Below are 16,402 nucleotides of genomic sequence, written 5' to 3' on the forward strand. Positions count from 1 at the left end.
TCTCAGTGTATTTAAAGCAGCTAAAACTCAGTTTCCTTCTTCTCAGTTTTCTGCCTGTGCATCCTATTAAAATACATGAGGAAGATACAAACTGTGCTTGCAAAAACCCTCAGGTCAGCAGTGAGGTACAGCCGAACCCCAGTCACAGTCTGTCCCAGTGGAAGACTCAGACACACACAAACATCAGAGTATAAATGCAGTCAGCAACAGAGGATTTCCAAGCAGAACCTTTTATGGACTCTGAGAGGGGTGTTTGTTAGGCAGACACCCTGATATCGAGGTCAGTACTGTGCATGTCCCAGCAGCCCAAAGAACATGACTGAAGAGGACCTGCTTTACATGTGCCCATTTTTCTATTCTTGGAAGCACTCTGCATTGCATTAGTAACATTTAGCTCGCTGGCCTAGCCAGGAGACACTCCAAGCATCCAGACCTTCTTACGTGACAGGATCCAAAAAGCTATATTTGTTTGTAAGCTGTGAATTGATTGCAGCAATATGCTGAGTGCACAGCACAAAGTTTCACTGCTAGATATTTATCAGCAGAAGCACAGAGCATGTTTATGTATTGGAAAAGAACTCAAACTGAGTCCATCCTGGGGATTTAACTCCTCCTTGTAGCTAATAGCATATGGCAACGCTGCCAGGCTGTCTCTACGTGAAGAGAGCAGATCCCAGTCTCTAATTTCTACTGAGCAGCTTATCCCATCTGAACTCTTCCCGAGGATGACAAGATTTATACAGCAATGCCATTTCCTTAAGAGATCATCCCATTGCATTTGCAGCAGTATCTGCACACCTTTATGCCATTTGCTAATACAACAAAGCTAACAGGTCATGGAAAAGATCACTAGATTCTCTTCTGGTTTGTGCACAATTGTACCAAACAATCAGCTGTGCTGGCATCATTGCTGCTGGTGGGAGCCAGGAGAAGGCTCTCCAGCATTTGGAGCAGCTGCTGGACATTGCAGGGCTGGTGGTAAGGCATGTGGAATAGTACCAAACTCTGCAATGCTAATGGAAGTGGATGGTTCTGCACTGCAGTTGCAGTTCGTCTTCCAAGGAAGCTCTTGATGTGATAAAACAGAAGGATGAGCTGTACGCAGCAATGAGCTTCACTGGGATTTCAGCTCACAAGATACTGAACAGCTTGGCCAGAAGGGCCAAGCCCTTCTGGAAGCATGCTGAAGATGCTCAGGATACAAAAGAAGCCACACACATCGTCCAGCTGCTCAGGTTGGATGGTCACACACACATCAGTGCATGGCAAGGAAATCAGCAGCACTAAGGCCAGTCATTATGGAAGCCTACAATGCATTGGGAATGCATGCTTCCATAGCAATAGAAGCTCTTTGTCACTTTGTCAAATCTTTGTCACTTCAGTCCTTGGTAAAAAGCATGGTTGAGCTCAGCTCTTTCTGCTGTTAGTCAAACTGTGGCACTGATAACTAGTCAGCAGAGCTCGTTCTGAGCTTCTCCCAGCCAAGAGAAGAATCTGGCTTCTCTAAAAAGCATGCCTCTTTAGAGATTATCTCTGCAAGCAACACTTCACAATTTCAGATAAATATTTATCAAAAATAAGCTAAGTTGTGTTACCATGAACTCCCACTGCTTGGTTCTGGTGCTTAGAGGGAAAAAACCCTACCCCAAACAATCCAGTCTGCAGCTTAAACAAGACTGTGTGATGAATAAGCTGAGTAAAACCAAGCCACAAGCAGAATAACAATTAATAGCAAAGTCTTCACCTCCACTCCACTATGTATACATGTGTGCATGTATATATGCATATATATATATATATACATCTGCATCTTCCAAACAGATCAGCACAGTACTCACTCTGAGTGGCATAAAGGCCCTCTGTTGCCTTATCCTCGTGCCCATCGAAGTCTCGGCTGGCCAGCTGCCTATTGGCTGTCTCCAGTCGTTCTGCAAAAAACAGGAAATACTTCAAGTATAAATATATGTATATGAAATTGTAGGCCAACCAAGAAAATAAGATGCATGCCAGCAGAGAAGTATAAATAGACTCTCTGAAGGAGGATATTAAAATGGAGGCTGACACATACATAAAAGATGAGGCCTTTGACCTCTTCCATGAAGCTGTGTTATTCAGATTCACAGAAACTGGAAGAAAGTTTCTGCCATTCACAGCTGACATGCCCAGGCAATCATGTCTCACACTACTCAAAATGCACAAGGCATTAGCAATCTGAATTACCCAACTGTGTAAGGAGATGGCTGCTTTCCTGCAGTGAAGAGCTGCCCCTGGTGCAGCAAGACATCTTGGGGAACAGGAGCCCCCAGCCCAGTGACACCACTCCTTAGGGATGCCCTGGGAAAGAAGGCATTTTCTGCAGCCAAGGACAGCTTCCCCTGGGAAGGTCCTGCCTTCAGAAACTTCCCCCCTTCAAAAAGACAATGTGTCCCACTTACACCATTGCAAAAAATATAAGTCAGCTTGAAAAAGGCACCTCACTAGAGGAGCAGTGAGTACCCAAGTACCCCCCATAAGGAACCTGGATGGGTGATAGGAAATGGAGGATATGTTGGGTAAATTTCTCAAAAGGATACACCCTCAAATTTAAGTTTTTAAAAAAAGAAATAACCTTTGATACTGGCTACTGACCTGTGAAGGCATTGATCTTGGAGATTTATGGGTAACACAGCACTGTTCTACATTACAATTTGCTCTTTAGCTCTTTAGGAGTGGGCAGGTGTCTCAGTTTGAGACAACAGGATACTGTGACTGGTGGCCTCACAGTCAAATCCATATTTTCAAGTGTTAAACACAAAGGCACCATCTGGAGCCGATTCTTACACTTTCCCAGAAGGTATTTTTGCCACCAGGAGGGTGACAGCAGTTTTGTCTAATGCCAATGAGCAGGGCCTTATTTCTCATGATGTGTATCTACATATTGTGTGAAGCCACTCCTCTAAAGCCTGCTGCTCTGGAGCTTGTAAGTGAAACACCATGTCAACCAAAGGGGGAAAAAAAACCACAAGCAACTGTAACGTACCACGGAGATCCCTGTTGAAGTCGTGCAGTCTCCTAATTTCTCCTTCGAGTTTGTTTCTCATCGCTTTGTCCAGGGACTCCCTCTTAGTGGTGGTCTTCACCAAACCTTCATAAGCCTCTGAAATCCTCTGAATCTCAATCTCAAACTGAAAGGAGAGAGAGTTCCTGTTAAAGCCCTGCAGGAATGTGTCCCGTTCCAGTGTTTGCCCAGCACATTCCAATAACACAAGGGGTCAGGCAATGCTCATGTCCAGTGTCACGCCTGCCACCAACTCTGCAATGATCGATCTCCCTGGCAGACAATGGCATGAAACCCCAGCAATGCTGGTGGCTCCTGCACTGGGGACCCCCATAAACACCCTGTGGGGCAGCTCACCATGTCACAACACCCCAGGACACCCCACCGGCAGCTCCCAAGAAAAGCCTGAGGTGGGCTACACTTGATGGAACTGCTTGGTTGCCTTTGGTCTATGACCAAGGTGACTGCTTTAATGCCACCCAAGAGCAGAAAAAACAAGAAATGGTGTACTTGTGTGGGCTGTATTCTCTCCTAGAAAGGGTGTAGGAGGCAACATTTATTGTTCAACAGATCCCCGATCCAGAACTTATCTCTGAGCTTTGAATGCCACTAAAAGTATTTTAGACTCAGCTCTGGCCTCCAGTCACTTTTAAACTACTCTGATCCATTCCTTTCCATCCTTGACTGAAGACTGCTTTATACAAGAGGAACTCTCTGTAACAAACAGAACGAATTGTTTTGGGTTTTTAATCTTCTTAACTTCACCTTCTTGAAATCTGGCAAACTGCAGGCAAGGTATGCAGAGGAATCCCTTAGTGGTGAACTTGCATTTTAAGACCTGAGCCCAAAAGACTGACAGAAGAACAGTCCTGAGTAGAGTTTTGCTGTTCAGCTCAATCCATCCAACTCTTTTAATAAGATAATATCATGTTAAGTGATACAGCTTTGGTTAAATTATTGCTGCAGAGATGATCAATGCTGATGTGGGAATCTGTTCCTGCATGCCTGGCCCTTGTGTTTGTGGAGAAAGGCTTGATAATGTGTACAGGCTGGAAAACCAAAAGACACACATGGCCTCCCACGTACCTTTCTAAATCTGGTGCTTTTTTGGCCTCTTGAGTCATGGGTGGGACAGATTCATGATTTTTGAAGCCAGGGTGCAAGCTCACCTCCACTTGCCAAAGAGCTAGGTTCCTCTCAGTAAGCTTCAGGCATGATTTTCCAGCTGCAGCACTTGCAGAATGAAAGCTCCAGGGACACTGGAGCTGTCACCCCACTGGGTGTGTAGGAACCCACAGTGAGGCTCCAGCAGCCTGGACCTGCACCTCCTACAATGCTGGAGCCACTCTGTCAAGATACAGCCCGTGGGCAGGCAGCACCTCCAAACGACGCACCGAGAAAGCCTAGCAGAGCCATGAAGGGGAAACCTGATTACCTTCCCCAATTTCTGCTTCCAGCTTGTTCACAAGCACAAAAGCTGAAACAAGTGGGGAGATTCAGACTAGCCATGAGAAAGCCTTTCTTTACTGAGTGGGTGGTCAAACCCTGGAACAGGTTTCCCTAGAGAGGTGGTCGATGCCTCCAGCCTTTCAGTGCTTTAGAGGCATATGAACAATGCCCTGAGCAAGATGCTTTAATTTGGTTCTCTCTGAATTGTTCAGGGAGCTGGTGAGCCACTATCTGCAGGTGAAGATGCTTTCTCCAGACAGCTCCTACCGCAGCAGAGCAGATTTGCCAGCACAAAAGTGGCTTTCCACAGCCTAACAGTCTGGCCCAATGCAGCTGGTTACCACAAGGACTCTGCTTGGCCCTCTGTATGCTGGTATTTCCCAAAACACATCACCACACCGCCTGCAGCCCTGGAGGCAAAAACTTCCTGTAGCAAGTGCTCCATCAGCACTGAACAAAATTAAAGGAGAGCAGAAGAACAGCCATAAATTGTGTTGGCGTTTCTCAACAGCTCTGGGATTTCCTTCTCCTTCTTCCATGGAGGAAAAAAAAAACAATTCAGCCTTTTCTCTGCCTGGTAGCTCCTGGAGCCAACCCACTCAAACAACCCACACATGTGGCATGGGGAAGAGCCAGCCCAGCCTAGCAATTAAACTTCAGCAAGTAACACTACTCAGAAAAGGGAAAATCATCCAAAAAGCTCAAAATTAAATGCACACAATTCCTCTTCCAATTTTTTTAGGTAAGAAAAAAAGGCAACTCATCAAACAGCAGAGAGACTCATCAGCACCTTGTACCTCTCTAGAAAAAAGTTTGTTCATACACAACTGAGAATGTGACAACCCTCAGAACTGAGCTGTTTGTACAAATGCCCAGGGAGTCCTACAAGTCAGGCTGACTTTCTCTAACTTCTTCCCCTATTCTGTAATGAATAAAAGTGATGGGAAGGTCGTCCTACCTAGAATAAAATTGTTATCCACAAACAAGAAGTACTCATTCCTGACCTTTCCACTTGCAACAAGAGGGAAGAGTTTTCACATCCAAAGTACATAATTTAACTCAATCACATTTTCAGAGGCAATGTTTGTGGGAACTGAGGAAGACCTGCCCTGACCTTGTGTTCAAACACAGCAAAAGCAGCATGGGAGAGATACCATGTGTTAGAGATTTGGTTTCCTGAAGAAAGAATGCACTTGAGTATGTGTTTCACTTTAATACTCCGCTTACATTCCCCCAAAGTCAATGGGACTCAAGTCCACACTTTATTGACTGAAGTAAGACTTCAGTCCATGCTTGAATACCTTTCTGTGGGTGCCTGATGCAATAGACTTGCAGGGCATCCAAGATAAAGAGAGAACCATTTCCAAGGGTGAAAGAAACCAGAATATTTATAGGGCATTACACTTAAATACCTTTTACTGAACAATGCAGCTTTTGTAAAATTAATAGCTGGAATATTTCTTTTTGCCCACAAAGGCCACAGGAAGTCAGTAATAAAGTTATTGCAGATTTCTTCATGAACAGTTAATGTTGCTGCGAAATTTTTTTAACTAAGTTTAGGAAATTCTGGGAATAAACTCAACTCATCTTGTTGCAGAGAAGGCAGAAAGGACAGCAGCCACAAAACACTTGGTCTTTTTCCTAATCTGTTTCTTTTTCCTAATCTGTTGGAACAGATTGTCACAAATTTCTCCCAAAGCTAAGGAGAAGCTTCTCCCTAAGCTGGGACATGTCTCTGAGAGCTGCTTCTTCTTCTCTGAAGGGTGTCTCCCTGATCCACACAGCATACAAAAAAAATTGAGCTCCTATATAGAGTCCTAAATTCAGAGAGAAAAGACCTGCAGTCTAAGCTCATTTGTGTATAAGTGGTAGGAAGACATAAATGAAATAGTAGTACAGGGTCCTAAGTAAGTTATTTGGTCTGAGCTCTTAGGACCCAAAGCCAGCAGATCTGGGGAGCATCTCTGATTTGCCTTCAGTGAGCCTCAGTTTTAAGCAACTTCTACTTCATTAGATACAACTCTTCATCTTCTCACCCCAGGCAGTGTGCAAGACATCACCCTTCTCCGCTGGAAAAACCTGGATTTTTCATAGAAAAGAGCATGCAGGATCTCTTAGAAAAATGGGTTTCAGCAAAATCTTTATTAAATGGCTCTTTCAGATAAGGGGACAGTGCTTTTAGAACCAACATGTTCAAATGGATGTCTAACATCAGTTTTTAGAAAGTCAAGGAGCAGTAACTGAAAGCTTTTAAGACAACCCAGTTCATGAATTTCATAACAATGGACAACCCCACTGGGCTGTTACACTTCCAAAGAGTGTGGAGCACCACATGAGCTTATTGTGGTGGACGAGACTGCCTGGGACAAATAAGAACGTGCTCTTCATATGGTTCTCACCTGCATCTCTAACCCCTGTGCAGATGGTGCAGGACCCTGCTGCACCACGAACATACTGCCCATGGGAGACTTGCAGGGAAAGCTCCAGTGAGGCCAGCATGGAAGATGGAAGGGGAAAACACCCAGTTGAGAGATATCTGATGGACTGCTCTGTTTCATCCTAAAGGCAGTAGAGCCCACAAGGCTCTACTGTGAAACCACCATGGAGAGGCAGTGGTTAGAAGTGGCCAGTGGTGCATCCCCACTGCAGTGACGCAACTATGAAAAACAGCTGCCCAAAGACAGACGCACCAAGATGGTTATCCTGGCCAGGGATAACCATCCCAATCTCTACACCTACCTTCTGCAGCTTGTCTGCCTTCTCGTAGTGGCCCTCCAGCTCCTGCCGCAGCACGTGGTTCTCCTCGGAGAGCATCTCCACCATCTGCTGCGCCCGCTCCACGATGGCAAAGGCGTCGGGTGTCAGCTGCTGGCCCGGCAGCGTCGGGGTCTGGGCAGCCACGGGGGCCGGCAGTGGGGGCAAGGAGCCTGGGAGCAGAGGGCCAGCAGTGGCCTGCGAGGACATGGGGCTGTGCTGCTGGGCTGGCGGCGGCGGGAAGGGCGGCTGGCATTGTCGGCTGTGGGAAAACACACATGGGGGTAGCGTTAGAGCCGCACGCCCTCGAAATGTGTACGGGGGCTTTCACCTAGTGACTGCATGGTTCATTAACAGTGTTCTAACTGGACAGTCACGACTCCTAAATGCCAACAATTGCAGCAGACGCTGGGTAAATTGTCTCCTTGCCTGCTCTTGACAGTGGCGTACATGTCTGCTATGAGCGCATAAAGGAAGCACTGACTCAAAACCAGCATTTTTGCCTAGGTGTGCAGCTAATACTGCAGCAGCCACCAGCCTCTTCCTGCCTCCCCTTCCCACAAACACCATGGCTGAGAAGCATAAGCTGGCAGGCTTGAAGAAAACACAAGGGATGCATTACTCACCCTTCGAACACCACTCCCTGCCCAGAGTAAGATCAGTGGATCAGCTGAGTTGGGAGGCAAGAGGAAGTGATGTGAGCAAAGCAGCATCCCTGAGTGGCCGAAGCAAGTAGAAGAGGAAGTGCTGCTGCAGAACTGCTGGAGGCACAGCCCCATTCAATCACAGTGAGCCATGAAAGCCATCCTCCAGTGGCAGACCTCATTGTGTCACTCCCCAGTTAAGGGCATCTATCACTCACCGGACTCGTATCACGGAAGAATAAGCAGTGAGCTGGTAGTGGATCTGTTTGTGAGCTAGGCTTGCTGTCAGCAGGCAGCCTTTTAATACACTCAAATCATAATTTGCAGTGGCTGGAAGATAATCCAGGAGGATGTCTCAGCAGTGAGGGAAAGGCTGGAGCTGACAGCCAGCTGGGATCAGAGTCCCTCACCCAACCCATCTCCATCCCTCCCTCCACTGCACAGGCAGCCCTCAAAGCCTCGGCCAGGGGAAGCAGTCCCGGGCAAAATCTCACTGTGCACAGGCTGAGCCACTTCTCAGCCCTGATGCCAAAGTTCTGAAATTTCTACACTGATCTTGCTAAAGAGATTCAACCCACACCATGTGGTACCTCAGTGTCAGGGCCCACTTTGGCTGGAAAATAAGTTGGCTGCTGGACCCCACCTGAAGTCTGCAATCAAGCACCTTCTGGATTTGTATTTTAATGTAACCACAAGCTATTAGGCTTGCTGTGGATACCATTACCTTTATTTCTGTACCCTGCACACAGCACAAGGCATAATGAATGCACATATATACCCCACTGGGCCTCAAAGAACCATGAATGCTTTTTCTTAGACAGACAATTTTGTGCTATATAAATACACAATAATTATGGTTACTGTTGTCTTCAGCACCTACACAGCTTCTCAAAATAGGACTTTCAAAAGCCTTCAGTGTTGGCCTAATTCTACTGACAATAACCCACCACTTTGTTTGACTGCAGCAGAACAAAGCTGAAAAGTGAAGGTAATTTTAAAATCCTGCCCTAGAAAATGAACAGCACTGCTCTAACAAACTTGTCCCTGCCAAGCCACACGACAGCAAAGAAAGCCAGCGATTCAGCCTTAATCTTCTGTCCAAACTAGAGTGAAAGCAAATCTCCAGGCTCCCAACACAGCACACACACCGTCCCACACTCTTATCCCAGCTTTGCTCAATGCATCCACTCTGGCACAGAAAGGTACTGAAATGGAGGAAAAACCGAACACAAGTACTCTGCTAACTTGGTCAGAAGTACAGACCAGCGTCCCTGGGAAGAAGATCCCAGCAGAGCTTCATGCAGCCAGCAGTGAGGAAAGCTGTGCTGAGCTCAGTCTGACACTGAGATGGCTTTGACCTGCCTACCATAGACATGCTCTAAGGCTGTGTCTCTCCTGGAAATTAAACATCCACGGGTGTGGCTCACGAGCACAGGAGAGGGGCCATTCCCCCTGGCAGCTCCCAGGGCCAGAAGGGTTTGCTCTCAGTCCCAGGCATATTAGTTCTCTGGCAGAGGTGCAGGCTAATAACTAAGGAGCTAAATGTCTACTGAAAGAGGATAAAAGACAGGAGGCCAGGGAGATGCTGTATGACACTTCACAACAAAACACACAGGAATGAATAGAATCACAGAATGGCTTGGGTTGGAAATGATCTTTAAAAATCATCTAGTCCAACCACCCTGCCACAGGCTCAGACACCTTCCACTACATGAGACTTCTCGGGGCTCCAAACAACCTGGCCTTGAACACTTCCCATGACAGAGCATCCAGAACTTCTCTGGGCAACCTCTTGCAGTGCCTCACCACCCTCAGCATAAAAACTTTCTTCCTTATGTCTAATCTAAATCTACCCTCTTCCAGTTCAAAGCTATCTCCTTTTATCCCATCTCTAAAGGCCTTGGTAGAACTGCCCTGCTCCAGCTTTCTTTAAGTCCCCATTAAGTTTTAGAAGGCTACAGTAAGATCTCTCTGGAGCCTTCTCTTCTCCAGGCTGAACAACTCCAACTCTCAGTCTGTCTTCACAGAAGAGGTGCTCCAGCCCTCTGATCATGGGCATAGTTCTCACCATCCCCACCATCACATAGTTCTCACCATCCCCACAATCCCCCTTTCCTTCTGGTGCTCCAGTGTGCAAACCTGGCAAGGGACCTGATGCCCATCATGGGACTTGAATATTCTTTTGCTCAAAAATCTGAACAATAAATAACATCATGAGTGAGGCATGTCACTCACAGTGCAAAAGATGCTCCACAAGTGAATGTGAACTCAGACAAGCACGCCACACCTCCTCAATGCTGCTGACAGCCAGTCCGTGCTCACACATATTACCACAGCAGTTAATTCAGTTAAATGTGAGCTTGTTTGTCTTTACCAAAAGAAAAGGCACCACTGGTTTTGTGAAAGTAAAAGCCCAACTGTCTGGATACAGTTACACTCCTACAAAGATACTTAGTAGAAAGCAGAAAATTTGGAAGATTTGCTGCAGATACAGATTTTCTCACTTCTTTATGGGAATAGGGTAGAGCAATAGAATTAAATTGATCTCTGAATCTAAACCAGTGGAGATACAGCAATCTTTCTTTTTCATGATGAAGCACAGCAATCTTTGTCCATAGATACACCCTTTAGACCCTTGCATGAACTTTTGACACAGTACTTTTGGGAAATCTCAGCCTTTCCTCAATTTCATCTTTTCTTATCACTTTAGTCTGTCTAGCTTTACACTACAGAGGAAGGAAAGACCACAGAGATCTCTATTTTCTTGAACTGCAAATTATTTTCTGAGGTCCTAAAGATTTATACCCTATAGCAGCTGCGAGCCACCAGAGTCTCAGCAGCCATGGTCACAGGAGAGATTCTCCAGCATTTTCCAGCTCAGAAACTGAACAGGTACAACTGACTTTATATCTCTTGAAGCACAACTATTCAATAAAATTAATGTTTCTAACTTTCTTTTCACTTGTTTAATCTGTCCCAATTTAGTTCTGACTTAGCCAACTGCAAAATCTCCGAGTACATACGTAATAAAATAAACACAGCAATTCACATTAACAAATCAGCATTTGCAAAAATAGGAATGTTATAACAGCAGCTTAGCTCCTATCCAAATTCTCATGTAAAGCTCCAAAGAAACGCAGCAATCAGGATTATCCTGAGGTCCTTTGGGCTTAGTAAAGAATGACATTCTCACAATGCTTTTACTGTATTCTAAATGTTGCTCTTACTCTGCATTAGAGCAGGTTAAAATCTTTCAGCCAAACATTCTAGTCAACAATCATCCTTCTTAAAAGCATGCAACAGTGGAACATTATGAGTTTTGGCTATCGCTGCAATATTTCAGCTACATTTCTATTGAAAACATATTTTTTGTTGGCATTATTGTGGATGTAGGGCCCCCATAAGCTTCTGCAATGTATTCTAAAGAAGGGAAAAGAGAAAAAAAAATTGAGGAAAACAGCTTTTTGAATAAAGAGCACCAGCAGGCCATGAGGCTTTCAAGGGCTACTGTGCTGAGGTCACCAAGCACTCTCTTTCTTTTTAGAGATATAGCATGCATAATAGCTTACTACCTATAGCTTGCAATACAATGTCTTCAGCAAAATACTTGACAATGGACCTCACTTTCATAAGAAACTCCTCAAGATGTTGGGGCTGCCCAAGCCCCCAAATTTAGGCATGGTCTTAATAGTCCTCTGATACCGGACCACCTGGGAGCAAGAATTACCAAGACAGAGAAATTTGGGGAGAATTTGTAACTTTATGTAGAAATAAAAAAAACCTGGAAAGGAAAATTAATTATAAAGTCCACTTGCTGTTGATGACCAGGAAATCATAAATACAACAGAGTTGTTGTTGGATAAAGCAGTGCAGTATTAGTAAATGAAAATGCCTGTAAATGTTCTGGAAAGGAAATTCCACCTCAGCCTTGCTACAGGTACAGTGAAGCTGTCTTCTCTTCAGGGATGGAAAGGGGCCAGTAGAGGAAGGACTTTGTTTCCAACACACCCTGGCATTTACATTCATAATTAAAATGCCCTCCTCTAACCTATTTAGCTCATCTTTCTCTGAATGATCTGCCTTCCTTTGCCTCTAGGGCAGACTGACCTATTTCATTTTTCAAAGACTCTCCCAAGGAACTTTATCTCACAACTTCATGCATCTTCTGTGGATGCTCTGGATGAGTCAGCGATGAGAATAAGGCATTTCCGGGGTGCAGTTCTTTGAAGTTGCCTTAGGCTTCTACCTTACAATGAGAGTAAAAAAGTGTGTCAAATGTGCTTATTCCTGCCCATTGACTGGGAGCCTTCAGTCAGGATACACCTCAGACCAGGTGTCTACTTGACTTCATTATGATTTCTGCAGTCATGAAGTAGACTTCAAACACTATTCTCTCTCACTGGGAATAACATGGAAGAAACAGTATTATGACCATGCAAGAAGAAAACAGGATCATGGCAAAGTCAGGAAGCCCAGTCTGATGGTCATGGTGCAAGGAAACACAGTTATAGATCCATCACTAAATGGTGATACAGAAAGAAATGGGAGAACGTTTGCCAAAGCCCAGACATGGCCCTCATGGATGGAATCAGCAATAGTTGCAGCAATAGTTGCAGTGTTTGTTTCAAAAAACACTCTGCGGACTTGGACTCACATCTCTTGAATTCACTGTTTTGTTGGTGACATTTGTTAGTTCTGGAAAGACTTGGCCCAGCCAAGTCTTTTATGTGAAGATTCCCAGGGCAAAATGATAATCTAAAAAGACATATACTGTGTCAAACATACCCTTGATAGTAGAGAGGGACAGGATATTATATTTCCTCACAGAGATCCACACTCAGAACAGATTCTCAGCATAAAGAAAAGGTGCCTTCCTGAACCTCTTCACTTCTAGAGGAACCAGCTGGGATAATAATAGAGAAAGGTAAGGAGAAATGACAGGGCATCATCCAAGCTGTGGAAACAGCCTAATTTCACTTTCATTTATTTTAATGTAAGGCATGTTAGACCAGAAGGAAGGGATACAAAGCAAAGCTCTCCTGCAGGGCTGTCAGATGGAAGTGTAGCCTACAACCCACGCTCATGCTTGGGCTATCCTTGCCAGAGAAAAGCCAGGACAAGTCAGTTTGGGTGTAACATCCTTCAGCTTGTCCACAGTGCCAGCAAATCCGCCTGCCTGGGCTGTCTCAGGGAAGAAAACGAGCTCCTTGTGTCCTGACAGCAGCCACGGACATGGCTGAATTGGTAACTATCAACAGGTTGTCTGAAAACAGCAGTAATGTGTGTGAGGGAATAAATATACAAATACTGGAAAAGTAGCAGACTATTTCAGCAGTTAATGATAGACTTCTACATCCTGGCAGGGTGGAATTTTATGAGGCACATAAAAAATGGGATGTATTTAAAAACAGCCCAGATTTATTCTTTTCATTGATTCTGCATGCTGATTTTGAAAATGCATGGATTAAATCAGAATGAAAATTATTGTCTTCTGCACGTACCACAAATTAATTCCCCTCAGTAAGAAGCAGAGTTTCCAGTTCAAGGCTTCATTTGCATTATACACACTTTTTATTAATAGTGCAGATAAAGAAATCATTCTGAATAAAAGACACCAGGATCTGACAAGAGCCACTGGGATCAATGAAGTGGATTCATTGCACTGAGTGATCTGGATCACAGCTTAAGCATGACATGGAGATACAATATCGACTTGAGCTGGTCCAAGTTCATCCATCCAGGAATAAATACAGCAAGCTAAAGTGAAAGGGTGGAAAATACTATCCTGGGCTGTGACAACTCTCAGATGCCTGACTGGGTAACAAGCTGTATGGGGAGATCCCAGGGTGCCAACTGCAAGTGTTAATGAGCTATGTAAACAAGGAACACGAGTCAAATCAGAGGTGTTACTACACCTGATTAGCCTCTGGTCCAGCTGGTACTGAACCAGTATTCTGGTTGGCTTTCCACAGTGAAAAAAAGGAATTTTGACAATAGTGAAATAAGTACAGGGCTCCAGGCTCCATCTGTTAAATGTATTAAAGAACTGATAGCACAGGTCTCTTCACTGTATTTGACAAAGATTTTGCAAAATCCCTGGTAACTAGAAAACACAGGCTGAAACTAAAATGGAGATCTTTGCCAGAGATGGCAATTAGCTAGAGGAACAAGGCTATAAAATCCGTGATGGATTCTCCAGATGGAGATTGTTATACTCACCAGGACTGAATGTTTTACAAACTGGAATTAATTCATGGCATTGTGCAAAAAACTAAATTAGATTAGTTCCAAGCCCTTTTACCTTACAAGCTGTGACTTTCTGAACCTACACCTAAGGAAAGTTAGCAAAGACACCATTCAATAATGGCTGCACATCTAGGAAAGGAAACGTTTTCTAAAGATTATTATACTTGGCTAACTTAAAGCATTCAGAAGTTGTGAGTCAGGGCCCCAAGCATCAAGCAACTGGCTTAAAAATACTGACATTTTAAAAGACAAAAATACTGGTTCATTTTTATTTGCCTTCTAGTTGTTTTGTCCTTTTAAGCTTCAAGGTTCAAATTCTGGTCTGCAACTGTGATGTCCATAAAACAGAAGTCACTAATCTAATTTATAAAAATGCTGAAATTACAACATCATATGACTCTATGATTTCTTCAGTACAACACCAATTAATAATCTTGAAATTTACAATAAATTTCAAGATTTCACCCCAATGATGATAAAGGCAATGTCTCCTTTAAAACCAGTCATGTGCAAAACAAAAAGTCAAACCAAAAAAGGAAATTAAGCAGCAGCTACAGTTATTCCATTATCCTTCAACAGCTCCTGGCCAGCATTAGTCCATTTCCAGCCAAATTACCCTTGTCAAAGAAGGACAGTGGGGAAGTGGGGGTTCAGTGACCCTTTAAGTCTTTTCCATCCCTGGTACCTGTGAGTGCTTTTTCTGGATCGATGCTCTCTGTGTTTCTCCTCTTTTGTGGAACACAGAAGACTCTCGCATGGTCCCTGTCCAGAGGATGAACCTGCACTGATGGATGGGCTGGGGAACTGATATGACCAAGACAGAGGGAAGGAGATGCTGGGGTACATGAGATCCCCATCTGACCATGAGCAAAGTTCTGTTTCCATCAGCTTCTTTCCAAGACACTCCTGATGAGACAAAAGCTGAAATTCCTTACCTCACTTGTTTCTCTAACAGAAAAACCAGCCTCTCCAAACCCTACCCCTACTGTTAGTTAACCTTATGAAACCAGGCAGTCCCCTATCTCAACTTCTTTTGTCACAGTCCAACATGCCAGCCAGATGCCTGGCAGTGAGCATCCCCAGAGCCCAGGTAAGAGGAGAAGCAGTGATCAAGTGCAGGGTTCACAGGAAGGTTTATGCTTGGGAACAACCCAGGAGTGCAACACAGCGCTCCCCCTGCACCCAACTCCTCCAGCAGGGCTCAGACAGTGACTGCTGCCCAGGCAAATCCTCTAGTAAAGACAGGGCTGACTGACATTCCTGAACAGGTAACCTGTCTTTATCCTCTCCAAAGACTGAAATACTTGGCATAGAGACCACTTTATGAAATTGCATTTTAAGCAGCGCAGGCATGGGCAAGCCCATCCTGTCATGCAGCCCAAGATGCAGGCAAGGATGCACTGGAGCACAGCTGCTGAGATAGAGAAATGACAAGTGATGAATAACCACACAGGAACTAAAGTCACCTCCAAAATGCTTTTGTAAACCAAATCTTCCTGGGTGACAGGACCATACAGGACCTGGGACCAGTTATAAACTGGGATAAGCACAGAATAAACTAAGTGAGTTTATTTCCTGGTTTTTAGTGACAGCGGTTCATAATAATTGAGAAAAGGTAATGAATATTTCAGTGTGCCGAAGGAAAGTGAAAAGTTGACATCCTTGTGTTAAAAAATACAGAGAAGCCTGAGATGAGGATGAAGACCACCACTTTGCTGAGACCCAGAGGCTCACTGTCTGACATCTGAAAACAGTCAGATATTCCCCCATTCACTGACAGAAAACCGCCCCAAAATCCAGGCAGCATATGAAGGAAGCCAAGAAGGACCTGCAAATGATCATCTGTACATAAGGATCCAGAACTGCCTTAAATAAAGCTCAAGAAACACCACACACCTTAGAGCAAACCCTGATTTGGTGAAACAAGCCCAGCCACGCCAACCCCCTAACCTACATCTGTACAAGTTTGCTGGCATAGCCAGGGATAGCAGACTGACAAGTATTAAGGCCCTTGCTGAGTTGCAAGAAAGATACCACTGAAGATTTTTTTAGTAAGTGTGCAAAACTTGGCTCTGCTCTGCTCTGTCACGCTGCCAGTCCTCTGCTGCACAGCATATCCCTTCCCCTGGTGCCCCAGGACCTGACAAGAGGGAGATTTCTCCAGCACCATGCAAAGAAAGCACACAGGGGTAGTAGATATCCTCTCTGCAGTGTGATTTGGGGGTAAACGATGCTGCCTTACCAGGAACAAGCAGTGACCACCATCACGAGC

General features: G+C 44.7%; 1 protein-coding gene across 1 annotated transcript in view; it reads right to left on the bottom strand.

Moving 5' to 3' along the window:
• Positions 1-16,402, bottom strand: part of AMOTL1 (angiomotin like 1) — a 54,576-nt gene that overhangs the window by 22,283 nt on the left and 15,891 nt on the right. The window contains exons 4-6 of the mRNA XM_077173976.1: positions 7,226-7,502; positions 3,020-3,164; positions 1,839-1,928 (exon numbers count right to left, since the gene is read on the bottom strand). Of these exons, the coding sequence (XP_077030091.1) occupies positions 1,839-1,928; positions 3,020-3,164; positions 7,226-7,502 (512 nt within the window). The remainder of the gene's footprint in view (positions 1-1,838; positions 1,929-3,019; positions 3,165-7,225; positions 7,503-16,402) is intronic.

This window comes from Agelaius phoeniceus, chromosome 2, assembly GCF_051311805.1.
Source record: "Agelaius phoeniceus isolate bAgePho1 chromosome 2, bAgePho1.hap1, whole genome shotgun sequence".
Lineage (NCBI taxonomy): Eukaryota > Metazoa > Chordata > Aves > Passeriformes > Icteridae > Agelaius > Agelaius phoeniceus.